Here is a 21,246-nt window from a genome sequence, read left to right as displayed (position 1 = left end):
AGTATTCGTTGGGAATAAAGTACCTCTGAATGGGATGGATGATTGATGGGCTTCACTGTGAACCGGATGGAAGTGTTACTGCCTCACGGCACTCTGTATTTGTAAGGAATTGTGGATTAATATAGTGAGTATTCTTTTCAACCGCCAGCTTTTCCAAGCTTTTAGACAACTTAAACTCAAAGTACCTCAAATTATAATTTCGCCGCTTTCTTCGACTTTGCCTTTTGTCGAGCATTGAGAGCTTTTGTCTCCTCTCTTATCGCCAAACCCATCATAATCTCTTCACTGCCACCTCCAACAACGTGAACACGCGCATCACGACTGATCTGCTCCACACGAGCTCCTTTCCCTGCTTTGTTGTATCCAGCACCCCCCATAATTTGCTGGGCTTCGCGAACGCTCTTTTCAAGGGCCCTGGTAGACATTACCTTCAGCAGCGCAGTCATGCCTCCAATATTGACCACATCAGGGCGGTCTTTTGTAGACTCGATAATATACGCCAGCTGTTCCAAGAAGGCTTGGGCGGGCTCTATTAATTGCCCGAATTTGAATATCTTAGATTGAATTGTCTGGCGAGTGATTAATGGAGCGCCAAATGTCTCTCGCTGTACTGCATAATTGAACGCGTCTTCAGCACAGCACCGAGCTAATCTGAGGGATGCACAGGCTAGGGAAAGACGTTCGGGATTGAAATCTAAAAGAGTTAGGAATTAGAAATCACTATAGAGCTCTGGGAAACGCACTTGACATAATTATTTGAAAGCCTTCGTTCTCTTTGCCGATTAGATTCTCCACTGGAACTCGTACATCATCGAATTCTAGAAACGTAGACCCTGAGGTAGAGGTCAGCTGCCAAAGCGTTTCGTTCCATTGACATACAACACCTACCGCTAGCATTTACACCTGAGTTATGCATACGCTTGCGGCTCACACCGAGCTCCTTCAAAGGTATTACGAGAACACTTATCCCGTGTCGTCCGGGACCACCAGTCCGTACAGCTGCAGTGCAAAAGTCGGCCCATATCCCGTTCGTAATCCATTTCTTTGCGCCATTTACAATGTAATGATTGCTCTCCCTTCTGGCAGTGGTGCTAATATTGGCTACGTCCGAACCAGCTAGTCATAATTAGTAAGACATTTTTTTCTTTGTTTAGACACATACTTACCATCAGGCTCTGTAATCCCAAGGCAAAATCGAATTTCGCCTTTCGCCACTCCGGGAAGCCAGCGACGTCTCTGCTGTGGAGTCCCAAAGCGAGCAATTGGAGGAGCTCCAATACTATTTCCCCCTCCCAGGCCCCAGACGACGCCGACATATCCACACCTGGTCAATTCGTCATTAACAATAAGTGAGCACCAAGTATCCCACTTATCGTGCGGCACGCCTCCAGGTAAAGACAAGTTCGCAGCATCGTCGGGGTTAGTCAGTGGGTGAACGACGCCGAACCCTAGTTGATGATGGCGAAGTCGCGCTGACTCGGGGACTTGGCCAGCTTCTTCCCACTCTTGCGCATATGGAGCAATGTGTGTATCGACATACTCGCGAACATGTTGCCGTAAGTCATAATGTGTCTCATTATAATATGGGTTTTCAATATCCAGCTGGGGAAGAAGTGGCTCACTGTATGGAGCCGTTATGGGGGGAGGTGTGCGTGGCATATTGTAGAACCGTCCGTATGCGAAATACCGGTATATTAACTTCAGTCTCAACCCTCAGTCTTATAGTTGACAGTAAATCTCAGATTCGTAAAGGGGCTTGCAACTAACGAAGAGGTTTAGTAGAATCGCACTAATATGGCACCGATCGACTGTGCCTCGGAACTTGGCTATTAACCGTCAAACCTCACTAATTCCCCCCGCAACTTCTGTTTAACGGGCCTACCCCGCAGCTAACGAGAGCAGTGCCAGCAAGCATGAGGAGATTTGATATTATTAATAATAGATTGTTATTATACACGCGAGTCTTCCCAACATTGGTGCCTGAGGCGGCCATGGATCACATGTCTCGGGCATTTTCTGCTAGCAGAATCCAGGCGGTCAGTCTGCTTTGTAGAAAGGCGGTGAGAAAGAGATAAAGTCACATGATTGACGCCGGTATGATTCCTTATGACAAGAGAATGTCAACGCATAGATAACATGCAATTGTATACTTGTATACCAATACCCAAGTAGCCGTTGTATACCTGAAACTGAGTGTTTGACGCCTCGCTGCTTGTCAGTTGACGGTGCGCTGCAAACGCCAAGCCTTTGTATGTACTTGCTCCACCCCAACGTCATCCCGCTCTCCTGATCGATGCTCAAGCACTGCAACACTGTCTCTGTTCCTTTGGACCTTTTGCCGGTTTCTGGGTGTGATAGAGAAGAGTTCCAAATGTTAGGATAGAATGGAGAGCCTAGATGAGCTGAGCCGGGCAGCCGCCAACCACAGCGCCGAGACCATTGCTCATGACTCCCCAGCATCACATTCAACACAGTCAGAGTCTCTCAAGACCTCCTTCTCAGACCCCTCATTATCACGAACGAACTCTCAATCAGCAGTGTCGGGTACCGGCCTACCACTCCCCAAGTCCCTCTCGCTAGACAGTACGTCAACTCCCAGGGATGATGGGACCGACCAATCAGGCAAGGATTCAGAGGCGTTCTTCCCCCAGCTGTCTTATAATCCGCCGCCCTCTGCTGAAGGGAAATTTCCGGAAGTATCTACATGCGGAGACGAAGAACCGTTGGCACCGTCATTCGAACGAACAAGCTCGCCAGTAACCTCAACTCAGAAAAGTAAAGGATCCTTCTACGAAAAAGTTGGCGAAGACGGTGTAGTGCGCATGCACAAATTCACTCTCTATGAAACATCCACGCGATATTACTTGGTAGGAATTGACCAGCTCGATACCCGCTATCGGATCCTCAAGATCGACCGTACGTCAGGATCGGATGACTTGAGTCTTGCCGAGGATGATATCGTCTACACGAAACAAGAAATGAACCTACTCCTTGAAACCATCGAAGATGGGAACAAGAGCTCAGGTGGTCTGAAGCTCAAATGTAGTGCGTGGGCATTACTAGGCTTTATTCGGTTCACAGGAGCTTACTACATGTTGCTGGTCACAAAGCGAAGCTCCGTGGCCAATATTGGTGGTCATTTTCTCTATCAAGTCGATGGAACAGAGTTGGTTCCTCTTACCACATCGCCTTCGTCTCGTATCAGACCTGATAAAAACCCAGAGGAAGCTCGTTACATAGGTATATTGAATAACCTTGATCTATCCCGATCCTTCTATTTCAGCAACTCGTACGATATCACACGTACATTACAACACAACATTTGCCGTGAACGTCAGCACTTCCGGGAAGATTATTCCAGCTTACCTGTCCATGATCACAATTCAATGTTTGTATGGAACCATCACCTACTAAGCCCTGTTGTCGCCAATTTGAAAAAACCTTACGACTGGTGTCTTCCTATCATTCATGGTTATGTTGACCAGTCTGTGCTGTCAGTTTACGGCCGGTCGGTCTATATCACGATTATCGCGCGTCGCTCGAGATTCTTTGCGGGTGCACGATTTCTCAAACGGGGATCGAACGACCTTGGTTATGTTGCTAACGATGTGGAAACCGAGCAGATCGTTTCCGAGATGACAACAACATCTTTCCATTCACCGGGTCCAAGGCTGTATGCGAATCCACGATATACGTCATATGTGCAACACCGTGGAAGCATTCCCTTATACTGGACTCAAGACAGCACTGGTGTGAGCCCGAAGCCTGACATCGAACTAAATCTCATCGATCCATTCTACTCAGCGGCTGCATTGCATTTTGATAACCTTTTTGAGAGATACGGGGCCCCTGTGTACGTCCTCAATTTGATAAAGGCGAGGGAGCGAACACCCCGGGAATCAAAATTACTTAGGGAATATGGCAATGCTATAGATTACCTCAACCAGTTCTTGCCAACTAATAAGAAGATCATATACAGAGCATGGGACATGAGTCGAGCCTCCAAGAGTCGTGATCAAAACGTAATCGAAACACTGGAAGATATTGCCTCTCAGGCTTTGCCTATCAATGGGTTCTTTAGAAACGGTGAGGATCCAGAATCGGGTTTGCAACTTCAGAGCGGAATAGTAAGGACAAACTGTATTGATTGTTTGGATCGGACAAATGCTGCTCAGTTCGTAATCGCCAAAAGGGCATTGGGCTACCAACTACATGCACTTGGAGTAATTGAAGAAACGCAAATAGAATACGATACAGATGCCGTCAATATGTTTACCAACATGTGGCATGATCATGGTGATACGATTGCTATTCAGTATGGTGGCTCACACCTTGTCAACACCATGGCAACTTATCGAAAGACGAACCAATGGACTAGCCAGTCGAGAGACATGGTGGAGAGTTTCAAACGATATTACAATAATTCTTTCTTAGATGCTCAGCGCCAAGAGGCATATAATCTTTTTCTTGGCAATTACACATTTTCTCACGGACAACCAATGCTTTGGGATCTCGCGACAGACTACTATTTACACCACGCGGATCCACGAACATGGTCAAATATCAAAAGGCCAAATTACATCACTTGGTACACCCCCGAGAATCTAAAAGACAGAGATGTACTCGTTTGCTGTCCTCCTCCAACAACAATTAAAGACAAACCTATCACATATTACGACGACTACTGGCTGGAGTACTACCGTCCTCTATCTTTAACATCCTTTGGAAAGATTTATCCGTTGAGACTGAACTCGACCCTAAAGTACCTTCCTTTCCGATCCACGCAAGGTGGGCGTTATGATTTGAGTCCTTTCGTTGTCAGAACTCTCCAGCATGAAGTAGCCAGTCGAGAGCGTACAGCATCTCTGCAAAATCAACGGAAAGGTGTTAAGATACAAGAACCAGACGTCAAAAATAATCAATCAGACGGCACTTATCGGGGCGCCGATGTCATGGAACCCATTCACACCTGGCAACGTCAACCACCATCAGCAGAAAAACGACCTCCGTCAGCCGGAATCATGAAAGATACGGTAAATCCCACTGGATCAAGCAACAAGCCTATGGTGCCATTACTTTCGGAATCTCTAGCAGGCAGCTCCAGCACAGGGGTAATGCCGAGCAAGGCACAAATCGCGCAATGGACTCTTGACCAATTAGTAAAGGGCTCACTTAATCCTTCGGTAACGTCTAATGAAGCCGAAGAGTACGAGCGCTACATCAACCACCCTCTCAAAGTTCCGCTAGTAGTGACGTCTGATGATGATTTGGAAACAGCATCTTCCCTACGTGAACGAGGTGCCAACCTAGAGCTGCTTGAATATGTTAATAAAGCCTGTGGCGTTAGTGCTGGCGATATGCGAGACACGTTCATCGCGGAGGAGGACTTGACTGATTATGCAGAGTTCCTCAAAGTGAATGAAGAGGGTTTGACAGTTGTGGCCGAAGATCATGATAAGAAGAGATATAAAAGATATCGGCAATGGTTGAAAGGAAAGAGTCTATTCAAGCAAAGGGTTGAATTTTGATCTATCAGTTTCCTTGGTGGAATTTCCCAGAATATTGAGTGGCCTATTCCCTATATAATAAATATGTGCGACGCTAGATCGCGCAGCATGGCACCGCTTTATGCTCAGCCTGGCTCAGGTATCACTCATTGACCAGTACCCACTGACGCTAGGAGTAGTGATGGAGGCTCAGTGAGTGCTCAATAAAAATATCCCAGCAGCGTCAATTTACCAAAGGTGATTTGGCAGGTTTAGTTCTGAAATATCCTAACTAAGGCCCAATTATTTCTATGCACTAAAGGCGAGGAAGTCGTCAACTCGATTTCGAGGATGACTATACAGACTGTACAACTGTAGTCTGTACAACTGTCTTGTCGCTTTTCATCGTCTTGATTGATCAACGTGCTGAATTTATTCAACAAAGGACCACCCGGCTCGACCGCCTCGAACACCGCGTTCATTAAATCATGGACAGGTGATTGGTAATCTAAGCGGAACTCGCCTCCTAATGACTGCCGAGGCCAAAATAAGGGGAAATAGTTCTGCGGAGAATACTGCTGGTTCACCACGAGAAATGCCGCGCGACCTCATTGACCAACAAGACTACGGAAGACGAGAGAAGACACTAAAAGACTTAGCATAGATGGTGAAAGCGGGATCTCATATTAGGCCTGCGTACTAGCTACTAGCCGTGTTTCCTTTGATATGCTTTATTCTAAGCTCATAATTAACTCAATTTTTAATAGAATTACCTTTTTGGGGGGGGATGTCATTTCAGTTGGCTGAGATTCTTATTCTGAAGCTTATTTCCTATCCCTTCATGCTAATTACCTTTCAGGAATAACCACGAAAAGTGTCGGGTTCACAATCTATACAGTATTAAACTTGTTGAGGTCGCTCAGTTCGTCGTAATTACACTCAATCTAAGCTGAGAAGGAAATAATACGAGACAAAGTTAATCTTGAACCATTTTAAGCTGATATCTAGATTTCTTATTCTCATACGGATACGGATACGGAGGAGGGCTCAAAAAGTCTCTTCATTGCTAAATTTACTAATACAGTAGCGCAAACGCCATAGTATTTTGTCAAATACTAAAAGGATTTATAAAAGCTCTTATAGCCTAATTATAGACAATAATATAGAGTTAACAATAAATTATAGTCTTAATCTAGATGTACATGTATTTGTATTTAATATTGTAATTGCACGTATTTGAAAATGCCCTCATAACAATTGTGCGCCCTTTATATAAAAGACTTTGTACCCACTTTCGTATTCACCCAAACTAAAAATTCAGAGTTTGGGGGTAGGATCAAATTCAGCGCAGATTCGGAATTTTAGTGGGCAAACACGAGCTCTTTTAATGTTGGGCCAATGCGCGACGTCGATTATAAGCGTGGAAAGTCGTGTAATTCGCCTCGCCTTTCCGGTTCATTTGAGAGAGAGAGAGATTTGTATAAATTTCCTTCATTTCTCATTCAATTCGTCCCCCAAGTTGATTTCAGTAATACTCTTATAAGTACAACCAATATGAGGATTCTGTTTGCCCCCGCTATGCTCTTGGCCACTGGAGCAATGGCCTCGGAGCCTCTATCCCTTGAGAAAAGGGGCCAGGAGTATTGTGCAATTGTCAATGCACCTGATGGTGTGCACTGTCGGAGGGCACCAAGTTTGAGTGCTAGTATATCTTATACTTTCCAGCAAGGCGCAACTGATCTTTACACGTGCTATGACGAAGGTGATTGCTATGACGGCAACTGGTATGTACTTGTTTCCAGAGTTCGGCTCCTAAAATGCCGTTTTTCCCCCAGTCGATACGAATCCTCCTCTAACATTAGTAGTACCTGGGATTATGCATCAGACTTTCACTGTTTTGTTAACGGTTACTTCACTGATAATAAGTGCACCAAGGGTAATATTCCACTTCTGCATTCTCTTTCCTGGAAGCTGACATGTGCTCAAAGCCTCCCTTGGCCCCTGTTCTGCATGTGGATCTAACTGTTGATGATTCGGCATGGTCAATAGATGCCTGATATATGCCTTGGAGGCTTCTCACGTGGCCTCAATTATATTAACACCGCTCTCCCGCTGGTTTTCTTTATATCCCCATTATCCCCCTACAAGTTCCCTACAATCTGTGCGTATACAGATTGTATATCTAATCACTCCTTTATTCCTGTATAAAATCCTCCTATACTCAAGTATATATACCATTGTATATGGTCACATGACTTCGGAACTGCGTACCCCTACTGTAAAGTCGTGCAACGCTAGAGAAAATGGTTAGACGTAGTATTGGCTGCTTTAACACCGGCATATCCCTCTGAGACTTATCTTCAGGTTACCCTCATGCAGGTTGGTTTTACGACAGTGAGCGCTCAGCACAGATCAGGATATGTACGATCATGACTTCTAGAAACCCGATACAACCAATCTACTATTAATACTTCAATGTTGCTTTCAAATGCAGGCTTGCTTAGATAAATTATTCAAAATAGTCATTATGTAAATTTCCGTCAGCAGAACCTTGAAAGAGCCCCTTTAAATCCTCATCTGCCCCAATCAGTGCTTCTATTTCTGCCTCTATGTCGATGACATCGGCTCCAACCACACCTACGCAATTGACTGTTTCGAAATCCTCTTGCTTCAGGTTATCCGCTCCTATAACAGCAGTTTTTAACAAATAGACGGCTCCTTGCAACCTTCTCATGACATCACGTAATCGACTGTTAGAATTGGGGTCACCCATTTCCTTCTCATCCTGATAAACGTGTAACCAACATTCGCAGAAAGCAGACAGAAGCTCTCCTCTATACCGCCATATGCGCGGATGTGAATTGAAGATAACTGCCTGTGCTGCAGCAACACCAGCCTCAAGTAAGGGAGGGTGTGCGGTTCCAAATGGATTTGTAAGAGTACTGTAAATCATAGGTACTATTTCTTGTAGATACTTCGATGTATGGATACCGAGCTCTTGAGTTATTATCCTTAGTTCTTTCAGAATGAAGGTTGATAGCCTTGGATATGGGAATGATACTAAGGTGGACGGCTCCTCCATGGAGGTCGGTGTATATGAACTTATATGGTGAAATGATGAAATGATATTGTCACGTAAGAGCTTTGTTATTCGAGAAGTATAGGCTGCTTTATTCTTGTCGGCTTGGTCAGGCGTTTTAACAGCGGATAACGAAACCTGCCTAGTATGATATCGGGTCTGAATCGTAAGTAATAACGCTTCGTACGTTGCTTTGAGTAACTGTAAACTTTCTTCTTCTGGGGTTATTTTTGGAAGAGAGAGGAGGTTTGGGGTCAGAGCGTCATCAAACACCGAAGATAGATTCGTCCGCTGGAGGAGATCAGAGTTGCTTGGTTGTATGGGTTTGAGAAAGCTGAAGAGAAGATTGCATCCACGAAATTTGAATGGCAAACTTTCATCGTCAAGAAGAGATAATATTGGCGGGATGTAGAAATGAAAATCGCTCTCAAGGCGTGAAGCGTCGGAAGGCTATCGTTGATTCGTCTGTCAGGCCGGATCGTCCATGCATCATTCAAGAGTGAGTGACTTACTGTGTATTCTGAGAGCAGCCATTCCAAGACAGTTGTCACATATACATTGACATGTTTCCAGGGCTTTGCTTCAGGGTTAAAGATATTTCCGTCGAATCTAGGTTGAGGCGTTGGGTGAAGATTCTTTCGACCAGCTGCAGTAATGGCTGGTGTTTTTGTCTTTGCAAATATCGGCCTTATTTTTGATACGCAAATCTGCTCCAAGACTTCCCAAAATACAGTCTTTCTTGTTTGCACAAATAATCCAAGAACTGCGAGAGCGCCACTGTAACTTATGCTTGTTGTCCATGGGTCTCTCTTATTTGTGAAACTTGCGAGAGCCGTAATAATGTCTGCCAAATTTGCTGCTTCCGCAGCAGGAAATATGCTATTCAGTGTTTGGATGCATGATATGGCAAGGCTCAATGTCGATCGCTTTGCGTTGAGCGTTTTCGACAGCTTTATCTGTTCGGAGTCTGTAAAAACGGTAATTGAGACTTTGTGTGGCCATCACATATATATGAGGACGCCATAACTCACTCAAATATGCCGCTTCCAATGCTTCTGCAAATTCTGGAGATGGTAGAGATGCTTGAGCAAGCCAGACATACATGGCCTGTGCTGCTTGCTTGTCGTCAACCCCCAGCTGTCCGCTAGAACTCCACTGCTTCAGTACATATTGGACTACCAGGAGGTCTTCGTTTAACTATAACAAGTATTAGTTACTATGTTTTGAGGACTACTGGAACTATGGTACTTACTGTTGAGGTATCAAGGGCATCGTGGGAAGTTATCTCTGCCCACAACGTTTTTATTGTTACTGTTTCTCCGCTGGCCTCAGTCGCAAAAGAAGTCAAATCCTCACTGCCAGTTTCCGTGATGTACTTGCGCGCTGCTAGACGGATATTCTCCATTTGGTGGAATATCCTCGCAAAACAAAGTCGACAATGCTGCTACTCAGGTGCGTGACGGTATCAACATGGGGTATTGGCAAAGCGAGAACTATCGGCGGGCGATCAAAAGCGGGTGATGGTTGACCGCAGCAGAAATCCACATTTATCCGCAATAACGAGAAGCCCATTACCACAATAAATATTAAATACTTCTTGTTCCTAGGACTAGCTTTAATTGATGCAAGCCAATATTATTGTATTCTTTAGGATGGTGGTTTTATCAAGTATGTCTACAATAATAGTATTCAAGGGTATCTAGATAGGCATGCTAAACTCCCAGCTCCGCTCGTTTATGTCTCACTTCTTGCAATGCCTTTTCTTTCTCTGTAATTTCCGGGTGAAGTAGTTGCCACTCAATCATCATTTCAAGAGCCGCACTCAACCATCTTCCACTACGAACCCCGAGAGCTGCTGAGATTTCATTGCCATTGACAATCGGCCGCAAGTCAGTGACGTCCAGGAGGTTTTCTGTCTCCAAGTATGAAAGAAAACGATCATACTCGAGGATCACTAAGTAAGCAATTAGCAGCGATGTTTATAGTTATAAACATTTACTTTACCTGTAGAAAACTCTGCCCCAGCCATGATTTCTTGAAGCAATGCCATCACAGCTATCATTCGCCAATCTTTCCTCCAAGATCGTATAGTGAGGCCTACATGCTGTCTGACCTCAGGCGCTGTTCCAGGAATGGCATTCGAGATCAAATTGTTCTTGAATATTCTCATCTCCTCGAAGTGAGAGACCGAGTCTTTCAACAGGGAGACCACTTTGTTCTCAGAGCGTAGATTGTCTCTGGCAACTTCTGCTGCCCGTACAATGACGGGAGGTTTCTCCGACTTGAACTTGGTTTCACGTGCAGGTACAAGCGCCCAGGGAGCAAACGCAGCTACCAACCAAGCATGGTAGGTATCATTCTCGTCACGAATGAGGATATCGTGTACGTGCTTAGTTCTCTGGGAGATGTCGTCACTAGTCTCAGAAGGACGTGCTATCTTGTCAAACGCGTCGTATACTAGGTGCCAAGAATCAGTAGTTGTGTTCGTATCGTCGCGTTGATTCGCAAATATGGTGGAATATAATGAGAGCGAGTCGATAAATTTTAATGCAGATTTAGGATCGGGACCTTTTTTAGAATTCAGCGACCGTCTCTTCTGAAAGTGACTTGAACGGCTTACCCCGAAGCATTTTTTCTACTTCTGCTCCCACACGCTCCTTGCTGATTTTTAGCTTGAGTGCTTCCTTAATGTCCTTGTTCTGCATTGCTTCTTGAGACTCGTCATCGATACGATACCCCAGTCGGCTAGCGAATCTAATGAGTCGAAGGACACGGAGAGGGTCGTCCTTGAATGTTTGGTATGCCTCTAGGGGTGTCCTGATGAGTTTTTGTTCCAAATCCTGGAGACCCTTCCCAGTGTAATCTTCAAGTGTTCCAGTGTTCAGGTTATAGAACATTGCATTGACAGTCGCATCACGTCGTAAAGCGTCCTCCTCCGCCGTGCCAAACTCCATCTGGGGGTTTCGACTTTCTTCTGTGTATGTCTCTTTTCGTAAATTCACCAAATCAATGTCCAAGCCAAATAGCTTTGTGGTGATGGTTTCCAGATGCTTGGACTTTTCAGGGTTTGCGTCGATTTTGTGGATTTTGACGATATCATCGTTTAGTGTCGGGTTCTCGCTATCCTTATACTTAGCTAGATTTTCCGGGTCATCCAGGTATTCCTTTAGGAGGCTTCCAAATTGGAAGCCAGTCATGGTGCTGATCGCGACATCAATGTCATGACTAGAAACACCGAGCAGCTTGTCTCGAACCCATCCCCCAGTAAAACGCAGCACCAGTTCTTCCTGTGTCTTCACTCCCTCGGGCTTTTCTTTCGTTTCAATATAGTGTTTGACATCAAGCAAAAGTCGTTGGATGAGATTTTCGAGCGGAGTGAGCTCAATTCTGGGGAGGGGCTGCTGGACGCCCTCCGCCTGTACTCCCATGCTCATTAGATACGGGCCAGGCGACGTGACAATGCGTCGTCTCTTGTTCGCGCGGTGGATATCTTTTTCTTCGGGTTCACGGAGAGGCATGAAATAGGCGAGTTGTGGAACTTTCAACACAGGAGTTTCGCGGCGCAAGCATCCGCCATGAACGGGGACGTTCAAAGCGGGGATCAATGAGTATTCGCGATGGCCAATCTGGCGTAAATGCTGGATGCTTTTTCTCCAGAAGGGCGACCAGGGCCTCAGCATTTATAGGGATGGGCAGGCAGCATGACTCATTCCAATTGTTTGTGCTGGTGTGTGCGATGGCGAAGGAAAATCAAGGCTGCAAGGCTGGACGTTTGTCTCTGCGGAGTTTGTGTGATTCACGTGTGGCTTGCCTATGATCTGGGAAGGAAGGAGTAAGGACAACAATGATAATAGCAGTAAAATAAAGTAATAACCAAGAAGTAATTAGTTGTATTGTGCTGTCGGGCGGCATCCCACCCACCTCAGGCCGCCGCCAACCGTCCATGACGGCTTCCGTCCAGACACCAGCGACTTGCCTCATCCAATGCACAACGCACAACGCACAACTCGAAGACTCTCCCTCATGACCACCCGTTCGCCATCTCGCCATCCCCTAATCATAGATGCAGCCACACCTACACACTGACATCTCCTCCGCAACAATACGGCATTCTGGAGTCGTCCATGACATCGCCGGAAGATGCATCTCCGGTCAAGCCTCCGCCATCTTTCTCAGGAGCTCCCATCGTCGTGCCGAAATCGACGTATTCTGCGGACACAATACAGTCGCCTCGCACCTTCAGCTCTGAACCACGCGATTCCCCCTCCATAGCAGCATCAACAGCGCAGCTGCCCTATCGAAATGAGTCGCCGTCCCGCTCTGCCTCCCCCAGCAGCAGGCTGTCCAGTTCGGTCTCCTTACCAAATAGAGCATCAATTGGGTCCCCACTGGGAAGTCTGCCAGATGGTGGGGACAACATACGTTCATTAATCATTCGTTCCTTCGCACCACCTATTGCGATCTTTGCGTCTGACGACACGGAAGATTTGGTGAGACAAAAGGGGTTTAATGGTGGCTTTCGAGAGCTTTTGAGACCATTCGGCGAGAACATCGCTGGCAAGGTCGTTGTACGAGATAGCGTGGGATCAAGTCGCGCATGGGAGGACTACAGTGTTCACTTTGTGGATTTGTACTCTCACAAGAACCAGCAAATCGATGCTACCTCCCCTCCGACATCTCCCCTTGTCCTACTTGAAGAAGTCCTTCAAAGACGACTAGACTCGTTTGACGACTCGACACATAGATGGTCGCACTTCAACCAGACTCCGATGACAAATACTCCTCTCTCTTCTCCATTTTATCAACTGCTTTTACGTCGACTCTTATCGGTCGACTCTCCCACACCACACGAAACTTTCTCTCATCCAGTGGCATGTGTCATTACGATCAGTTCGCGCAACAAGACTCCACTTGAATCCCTTCGGCAACTCTACGCGCAAACTACCCAGGGCAATAAAGCGCCGCTTCCTTACGTGCATGCAGAATTCCTTCGTTATTATGTCCTGGTCCACGACGAGGATAGGGACGATATCGCCGAGTCTACAAAACTTTATGACCAAATGAAACGGCATTTTGGGCTACATTGCCACCTTCTCAGGCTGCGAAGTAACCAGTGTGTAGTAACTGATGATGACAGTATGGAGGTTCCCTTATGCGAATGGCTTTCCCCGGAAGAAGAACTGTCGAAGATAAACGAAACAAGTAAGAATAGACGCTCTCAATCCGTCACTCCCGCTAATCGAGGAACCTCAGGCGCATTAATTGACCTTGGAACCGAGGCTGCTTACCTCTTTGAAAGCGATGTCACTGCTATCAAAACCCTTGTACGCGAATTAGTAGTCCAATCTGTTATACCATTCATGGAAAATAAAGTTGCCCTATGGAACGACCAGGTAGCGTCACGTCGCCGTGGACTCAGCGGTCGATTCATGTCTATGTCCCGAAGGTGGGCAGGATTTGGATCCGGTTCCAAATCGAACTCCTCTGGGTCGGCCGGAAGTATGACCGGAAACTATGATGCCATGCAAGGCTTTTACAAGCCTGAGGTTCCAGAGGCAATCTTACGAAAGTTGGGAGACTTTGCATTCATGTTGCGAGATTACAAACTCGCCGCATCTACTTACGACCTAGTCCGATCAGACTATTCTAATGATAAAGCGTGGAAATATCATGCGGGGGCACATGAAATGTGCGCGCTGAGCATGCTATTGAATCCTTTGTCATCCACCGCAAAGAATAAACTAGAAGGGATTGATCAAATGATTGACACCGCCTGTTACTCATACCTCACTAGGTGTTCTGATGCAGTGAACACCTTGCGATGTCTAACATTGTCGGTTGAATTACTCAAATCCAGGGGAGGTTCTGCCACCGAAGGAGCCGCGAGGTGGGCAATGCGTGTCATGGAGTTGGGGCTTACTGGGCCAATTGGACAAGCTCTCTTCACTGAGCGTGTCTCAGCTTGCTATGCATCAAAGACAAGCACAGGGGGTGCTAGATGGGGATCTCGTCGCAGAAAGGCGGCAATGTGGAGTATACTGGCCAGCGATTCCTGGTTAAAGCTAGGAAAGCCTGCATTTGCCTCGGTGTGTTTAGAGGATGCCGATCGACTCTACGCAGAGGTCCTTGAGAAAGATGGCATCTTCTCGATGCCAGACATGCGGGAATTTATTGACAACCTCAAACACGCCGTTAAGGTCGAATACCTGGAATCTAAGGGAGTTGATACTAGCGACGAGACTGTGGTCGCTAAACAACTGGGAACGGAAGAAACCAGCGAGAAACTGGACAAGCGGTCGAATCGCAGATCACTGATCGTGACCTCGGCGCAGCTTGAAAACGGGCCTCTCAACCCGCTAAAACATCAAGGAGATGGACCCAAATCTCTAGACGACGATTTTGAATAGATGTATGGATGTATGGCAGACATCAAACCAGCACAGATACTCTTATATATATAGATCACGAGCATATACGGGATGGCATGACAACTTATGTTGCGTTTCAGGAGTCTAGGTCTCATTTTACGAATTCTGGGGTTTCAAATATCAACTAACTATGAACAGACATGAAGGAAATAGTAACATTTGATCTTTTAAAAAAAACGAACCCTTCAACTGCTGAAACATGTAGCTCGCACATCAATCGATGTCAATGCGATTTCCGGGCCACAATCACGTGACCAGAATCAGACAGATATCTTATCGATAAGGTTGCTGTGCCCACATGCAAAACAACCCATCGAACTGCCTTCAGACGGCCCTATCTTTAGTTTTAACGGGTTGAGAATTCAAGCTTCCGTTCTCGGTATATTTTTTTTCGCATATTATCCTGTTTCCACCTTTAACCTCCGAGCGGAGGTGTGTTGGCGGATGTCGCCATGGGCGAGCTGGTAGATTACATTATTTCACATGAAGATGCTTTCAGAAAGTACGCGTCACGACTTGCCGTGATATTGCCAATTCACTAATATTTTCTGCTCCAACAGAAATCGGCTACCTTCGCTGTACTCTGATTTCTCCATCCAAAAGAATACTAATCCCGATGGCTACGCTGTGAATGTCGCTGCATGGGAAAGTGCCCTTACGAAAGCGGCGCTGGCTGGATATGTTGCTTCTAATAGCGCCTCTGGTCAGAAAAGGGACCACCTCTCTCTAAGTGCTGATGAAAATCTCTTGCGTGACCTCGAAATCCCAGAATGGGGTAGGCCAGTGGCTTTGGGGAGCGTTTTCGTAAGCCTGACCTGTTCGACTGCCGACCTTCCTGTGATGCTAATCAAATCATCTCCAATTTGCAGGATGAAGCTGTCCAAAAGCGAAGGATGATTCCACTAGAGCTATATAAATCTAGTGCTTTCAGCTTGAAGACTAGTCGATGGCGGGTTGTTGATCCTGGAATTCTGAGCCCATGGAACGTCATGAACTGGAGTCTGAGGCAACTCAAGGGACTGGTGGTAGGGACCGAGGGTACCGGGGCTACGCTCGACGTTCAGAGACTAGTTCTTGTTGAGAATTTAGAGGTGCGGAATTCATCTCAAAGATGGGTTGTCGTTGATAACTAAATGCTGTTTGGTAGGAAGCTGCAAAACGCATTATCAATACAGCGACGGGCATCGACATCTCTCCTTTAAATCGAATATATTCCAAGGAGATGTTTGTAAAGAGGTTTGCAACAGTGCTAGACCAGGGTACGGCGCTTTCAGATAACGATTTTGATATTCTACTCCTACATCTATCCCGAGACATCAAAGCCGCTGCATACGATGGAAAGGTATTTCCCTTTCTCACCCATATTTGCTCTACTAGCATAGCTAATAATTCTATACAGACTATAAAATTTCACAGTGGCGGTGACAGCTCACCAATTGCGCATGAAGATTCAACTATTGCTTCGATAAAGACCCTGATATCCAATCTCACAGAACAGGCTCTCAAGCTAGAACAGAAGATAAATGAATTAAACTTGACTGCTAAAGTCTCACTAAATAACAAGAATCGCATCTCAGCACTCTCCGCTCTCAAGTCAAGAAAAATTGCAGAGCACAATCTCAAGCAACGATCTGATACATTGAATCAATTAGAGGAAGTTTACAACAAGATCGAGCAGGCTGTTGGTCAAGTTGAGATTGTACGTGTTATGGAAGCTAGTACTGGCGTCTTGCGTAGTCTCCATGCCCAAACGGGCGGAATTGAGACTGTTGAAAAGGTGGTCGAGAACCTTCGTGAGGAGATGTCCAAAGTCGACGAAATTGGCAATGCCATTGATGAGGCCGCTCCTGTGATTGATGAAGGTGAGATTGATGCCGAGCTTGAAGCGCTTGAGAAGCAGGAACAGCGAGAGAAAGAGGACGAAGAAGAAAAGAATACCAGAGAAAAGCTAGCAGAGCTAGACAGCCAGAAACATGCTGCACAAGAAGTAGCACGCAAACTAGCAGAACTGCAGAAGAATACGGAATCAGCGGATGATTCGCTTTTGGCGGTGAGTATTGGAAAGCTTTCTAATATGTCTCTGGATGAGGCAGAAATGGAAAGGAAGAAGCAGGTTGAAGAAGAGCCTACTCCTGCGCAATGAAGAATGAATTTTCGTTTAGGATTTGCGGGATATCCACCGTCTGTCTTCGTTTTGGTAAGACGACTGTATATTTCCCGTGCTTTCTTTCATTATGATTGTCTGATGTATGTATGCTAAGCTCTCAATGATATATACAAGTTTAATCGACTGTTGAGGTGCGAGTGGCGGATCTAACACTGCACCTTGGCTGCTCCTCTGTATTATTTTATCTTAACTTCTACCCGTCGGGATTTATAACGTCTTCGCTATATAGTTCTTTTTGCAAATCGGAACTTGACTTGCCATTGTAAAACGGCGTGAATGGTGCTTCAATGGGCAGAACGTTACTCGCTTCGTTTGTATCACTTGGCAGACCAGTGACGTTTGTTTGTCCCTGTGATGGCTGGGGAACTTTTGAATCTTCACGAATCTTCACATCTTTCTTCTTCCTCGCGTTCTCTATAAGACGTCTAAAGTCATCATCATGATTCGTCGACCATGCAGTCGCATCAAAAGTTTTCGCCATAACGGCATTGGGTCCTACTGGCGCTCCCATATTTGATGCCATACCGCCTTGCGTTCGTTCCCAAATGTCCAGATCTTTGAGCAAGTCTCTTTTTGCCTTCGGAACGATTGCATCGCAGTTCGCATTGAAGAGGTTCACCCACTCAGTATGTCGTCTTTGTAGCAGAGGCCGAGGCCCCCAGTCTGGTATACCTAATTCTTTCATTTTCTTGCGTAGTGCGTTTTCTTTGAGCAGGGAGTAGTTGATAACCGGAAGACGATCGGGTGGTTGAATGTTGCTTTGCTGTTGGTATTGAAACGATTGTTGAGGTAGCCTAGAGTAGTTTTGATGAGCAGTATACAGTGAGGGCATATTCTTCCAAGACATACCGGTTAGACCGAGATCCCTTTGAGCTTTTCTGGGGACCTTTGCAGATATCCAAATGGCTGAATACTATTCCTTCTTTCATTCGCTGATTGCACATGGGACATGCGACAAGACCGTCATCTAGAAAATAAAGGATTAGACACGCTCAGAAGGGTATGGAGATTTTAAATACCGGGAATATAGTCTTCGTCCTCAGGATCTTCTTCAGGAGGCACTTGCACCACCGGAGCTTCACGAGCCTTCGCCTGCGATCTTGTTCTTCTTGACCCTGGGCGTGATTGTCCCTCTTCGTCTGCGGTATCTAATCGCCGTTTTTTGGTCGCGGGTTGTGAAGAATCAGGGTCTTCCTGGTCTAAAGCAGCACTCTCTTGTGCTAGGGCTAGCATATGCGGTCGAATGTTCTTGAATGTATCCACGAGCTCCTGAACCGCCCAGTTGCGTCTGAGCTTAAGTTCCTGGTCTGCACATCGGCAAGCCGGGCATTTCCCTTCAGCGCTGAGACACCGTCGGATACAGAGCGAGCAGAATGTGTGCGAACAAGACGTGATGACAGGGGTATCGAAGAAGTCTTTGCAAACCTGGCAGCGCAGGGCGGACTCGAGCGACGCGACGCCGGAGAGCGGTGTATTCAGCCAGTCCGTTGAGTCAGGTATATCAAAGGAGTGGTCCATAGCGAGATGGCATTTCGCAAGCCCCTCTGAGAAATCGGGGGTGATTGCGCAGCAACAGCAGTAAAATACGAATTGCAAACGAAGCCGCAAGTGAAGTAGTACTAATTATATCTGGGAGGTAATTGAGGTCGCTCTTTCCTCCGCCGGGCGCCAAGCCTGGACGCGTTAAGTGGCACGCGTTGTCAGCTTCCTTCCCCTCGCACTTCTCTTCTTCTTCCTCTTTCGCAACAACTAGCTGTACTCACAATGGCGGCCGATTACAAAAGTTACCTGGCTGAAACTGTGCTCAGTGAGAGACGCACTGTATGTTTTCATTTTTCACTCGGTCTCTCATGGCTCGCACCGTTGGCGATACTAACATTGCTTCAAGGTGAACTATCGGCTGCTCAGTCGAGTCCTGAAAGTCCACAGCAACATTGCCAAGCAGTATGCGAATGCCTCCATCCACCATCTCCTATCCACCCTGCGAGACATGCTAAACCAGAGCCAGAATGCTCTACGATTTCCATCGCACCGAGAATGCAAAACGGCCAAAGAGCCTGTCTGCGACATATCTGATCTGCGGGGTACCAGCAGGACAGAGGAAACCAGCCGAAAATGGGGTGTCGAAAGATAAAGACGGAGAGGATACATTCATGAAGAGCAGCCCCTATATGAGCTCATTGCCACACCCGGACGAAATCGAACATAGTAAACATGCCACTCGTGTTACAACATTCCTACTCACTAGGGAAGAGGATCTCGAGGGTAGTCCGCCATTAAAAATGGTTGGTTTGATTTGTTAACATGAGGCTACAGGCGCAAAGGCTACCTTTCAGTCTATCACTACGATCCATATCTACAGTTTGCAGCCAAATGCGCTCCAGGACCTCCATTCCTTGCTAGATGTCAGCCGAGAGATAACCTCTTCTTATGGAGAGGAGGACCCGCTCGAGTTTGGAGCACGTTGGGGTATGATTCAAAATAAGAATGTCAAACGAAGAAAAGCAATGAAACCGCCTCCGCCGACAGCTGTACCGACCGTTACAAAACCTAGCATATCTGTTGCACAGGCGCCGAAGGACGAGCCTCTACAAAAGAAGAAAACTGATCAAGGAATTGTATCTAAACAGCCGCAACAAAAGACTGTGGAAAAATCTCGAACTCAGCAGAACAAAGGCGATCTATTTTCTTCCTTCGCAAAGACCAAGCCAAAGGTCAGGAAGGAAGAATTTCCTGCCTCAGGCATCGAGTCTGTACGTATTTTACCTGTGAATATTTACGATGTATGCTGATATTTTAATTCAAGGCGCAAAATTTAAATTCTGGAAATGGTGTGTAATCTAGTTGACTGTCCCCTGGTCAGTGCTAATTGGATCACAGGCATGTTCGACGACGATGCCGAAGATGACGAAGACCGCGATCCTTTCGCCAACAGCGTGGAACGCAGGAACACTTCGACTCGAGAGTCAAGGAAAGAACGAGAGGCAAAATTGAAGAAAATGATGGAAGATGATGATGGTATATCGGCCTCGATCTACTTATATTTACTCATGCTGAATGCCATTCAGATGATGTTATGCCTGATGCTTCGAACGAATCTGCGGCAGAGGAATCGGAAGCAGCTGAACCTGAACCTGAACCTGAACCTGAACCTGAACCTGAACCTGAACCTGAGCCCGAGCCCGAGCCCGAGGAATCGAAAGAAGAAATCACAATCACGAACGGAAGACGCAGAGGCAAGCGGAAAATCATGAAGAAGAAAACCAAAAAGGATGAGGAAGGCTACCTTGGTAAGTACTCGCCATTGGTACATGTAAAAAATATGTTAACGGCGTACCTAGTCACCGTGGAGGAACCTGTTTGGGAATCTTTCTCTGAGGACGAACCAGCACCGCCACCCAAGAAGAAGCCCGCTATCAGTGCAAATGTTTCGAAAGAGAAGAAACCTGGACAGGGAAACATCATGTCGTTCTTCTCGAAAAAGCAGTAGGTATCCAGTTATGGCGACCTGAGTACACTCTTACACAGATAGACAAATGAAGTTTAGTCTAATACTACTGCTACAATTGTCATGACTGCGGTGATGTGCCTATTTAACGTTCCAGTATATCACAGAGCAGTCTAGTCCGTGGTCCATATAGAATTCCCTCTAAGACAAATAACGTGGCGGATCGCAAACTTCTCCAGATATCGATGCCACTAACTCGATGGACGGAGAAGGATGTCAAAAGCGGGGTTCACAATGATGCTATTTTCTGATCCATACAACATGAACACTGGAGGCCGTGGGCGCGTCAGTACAGTGTTACACAGTAATAGTCAATGCCCGTCGGTAGAAACTGGCCGAGTCAGCGAGCAGCGCATCACAGAACGAGAGATTAAATTTTAATACATGCACGAGGAACGACAGAGACAAACACAAACAGGACTACTCCGCACGTAACGTAACTTACTAGCATGGGAGGTTGCATCGGCGCACGCGATCAGCATCACTGTTTACTGCCTTAGGACAGGCTTCTGGCGGGGGAAAGTCGATTAATTACTACTGGGTACCTAGCCAGCTCTACCAGCTCTCCCCAACGAGCT

General features: G+C 46.3%; 8 protein-coding genes across 8 annotated transcripts; 5 read left to right on the top strand and 3 right to left on the bottom strand.

Moving 5' to 3' along the window:
• Positions 1-65: 65 nt before the first annotated feature.
• BGW36DRAFT_191087 (acyl-CoA dehydrogenase) lies at positions 66-1,906 on the bottom strand. Its single transcript, XM_046209795.1, has 4 exons — positions 1,167-1,906; positions 889-1,116; positions 744-833; positions 66-694 (listed from the first exon to the last, which is right to left on the bottom strand). Exons 1-4 carry the CDS (start codon positions 1,657-1,659, stop codon positions 192-194), a joined length of 1,314 nt encoding a protein of 437 aa, XP_046071649.1. The 5' UTR covers positions 1,660-1,906; the 3' UTR covers positions 66-191.
• A 243-nt stretch (positions 1,907-2,149) lies between these two features.
• BGW36DRAFT_191052 (polyphosphoinositide phosphatase Fig4) lies at positions 2,150-5,643 on the top strand. Its single transcript, XM_046209794.1, has one exon. It carries the CDS (start codon positions 2,385-2,387, stop codon positions 5,526-5,528), a length of 3,144 nt encoding a protein of 1,047 aa, XP_046071648.1. The 5' UTR covers positions 2,150-2,384; the 3' UTR covers positions 5,529-5,643.
• Positions 5,644-6,834: 1,191 nt separating this feature from the next.
• BGW36DRAFT_381504 (uncharacterized protein) lies at positions 6,835-7,762 on the top strand. The gene is made up of 2 exons (XM_046216436.1): positions 6,835-7,422; positions 7,475-7,762. The coding sequence occupies exons 1-2, from the start codon at positions 6,885-6,887 to the stop codon at positions 7,513-7,515; spliced, it is 579 nt and encodes a 192-aa protein (XP_046071647.1). The 5' UTR covers positions 6,835-6,884; the 3' UTR covers positions 7,516-7,762.
• Positions 7,763-7,995: 233 nt separating this feature from the next.
• Positions 7,996-11,993, bottom strand: BGW36DRAFT_398191 (ATP :tRNA-specific tRNA nucleotidyltransferase; the record flags this gene model as incomplete). Its single annotated transcript, XM_046218383.1, has 9 exons — positions 7,996-8,091; positions 8,128-8,661; positions 8,704-9,015; positions 9,078-9,491; positions 9,664-9,762; positions 9,818-9,964; positions 10,311-10,519; positions 10,570-11,133; positions 11,186-11,993. 9 exons carry the CDS (start codon positions 11,991-11,993, stop codon positions 7,996-7,998), a joined length of 3,183 nt encoding a protein of 1,060 aa, XP_046071646.1.
• A 696-nt stretch (positions 11,994-12,689) lies between these two features.
• Positions 12,690-14,972, top strand: BGW36DRAFT_297292 (ER-golgi trafficking TRAPP I complex 85 kDa subunit-domain-containing protein; the record flags this gene model as incomplete). Its single annotated transcript, XM_046211347.1, has 2 exons — positions 12,690-13,767; positions 13,819-14,972. The coding sequence occupies 2 exons, from the start codon at positions 12,690-12,692 to the stop codon at positions 14,970-14,972; spliced, it is 2,232 nt and encodes a 743-aa protein (XP_046071645.1).
• A 473-nt stretch (positions 14,973-15,445) lies between these two features.
• Positions 15,446-17,136, top strand: BGW36DRAFT_360525 (putative vacuolar sorting protein SNF7 family protein; the record flags this gene model as incomplete). Its single annotated transcript, XM_046214184.1, has 5 exons — positions 15,446-15,495; positions 15,554-15,797; positions 15,863-16,084; positions 16,141-16,335; positions 16,393-17,136. The coding sequence occupies 5 exons, from the start codon at positions 15,446-15,448 to the stop codon at positions 17,134-17,136; spliced, it is 1,455 nt and encodes a 484-aa protein (XP_046071644.1).
• A 217-nt stretch (positions 17,137-17,353) lies between these two features.
• Positions 17,354-18,678, bottom strand: BGW36DRAFT_360524 (uncharacterized protein; the record flags this gene model as incomplete). Its single annotated transcript, XM_046214183.1, has 3 exons — positions 17,354-17,954; positions 18,010-18,127; positions 18,180-18,678. 3 exons carry the CDS (start codon positions 18,676-18,678, stop codon positions 17,354-17,356), a joined length of 1,218 nt encoding a protein of 405 aa, XP_046071643.1.
• A 209-nt stretch (positions 18,679-18,887) lies between these two features.
• On the top strand, positions 18,888-21,098 carry BGW36DRAFT_190927 (DNA polymerase subunit Cdc27). Its single transcript, XM_046209791.1, has 8 exons — positions 18,888-18,981; positions 19,049-19,104; positions 19,169-19,425; positions 19,477-19,913; positions 19,967-19,991; positions 20,041-20,178; positions 20,229-20,450; positions 20,502-21,098. The coding sequence occupies exons 1-8, from the start codon at positions 18,925-18,927 to the stop codon at positions 20,648-20,650; spliced, it is 1,341 nt and encodes a 446-aa protein (XP_046071642.1). The 5' UTR covers positions 18,888-18,924; the 3' UTR covers positions 20,651-21,098.
• The last annotated feature ends 148 nt before the right edge of the window (positions 21,099-21,246 follow it).

Source organism: Talaromyces proteolyticus (assembly GCF_021365285.1).
Source record: "Talaromyces proteolyticus strain PMI_201 chromosome Unknown BGW36scaffold_7, whole genome shotgun sequence".
In the NCBI taxonomy this organism is placed as follows: Eukaryota; Fungi; Ascomycota; class Eurotiomycetes; order Eurotiales; family Trichocomaceae; genus Talaromyces; species Talaromyces proteolyticus.
This window is presented reverse-complemented; position numbering and strand designations above follow the sequence as displayed.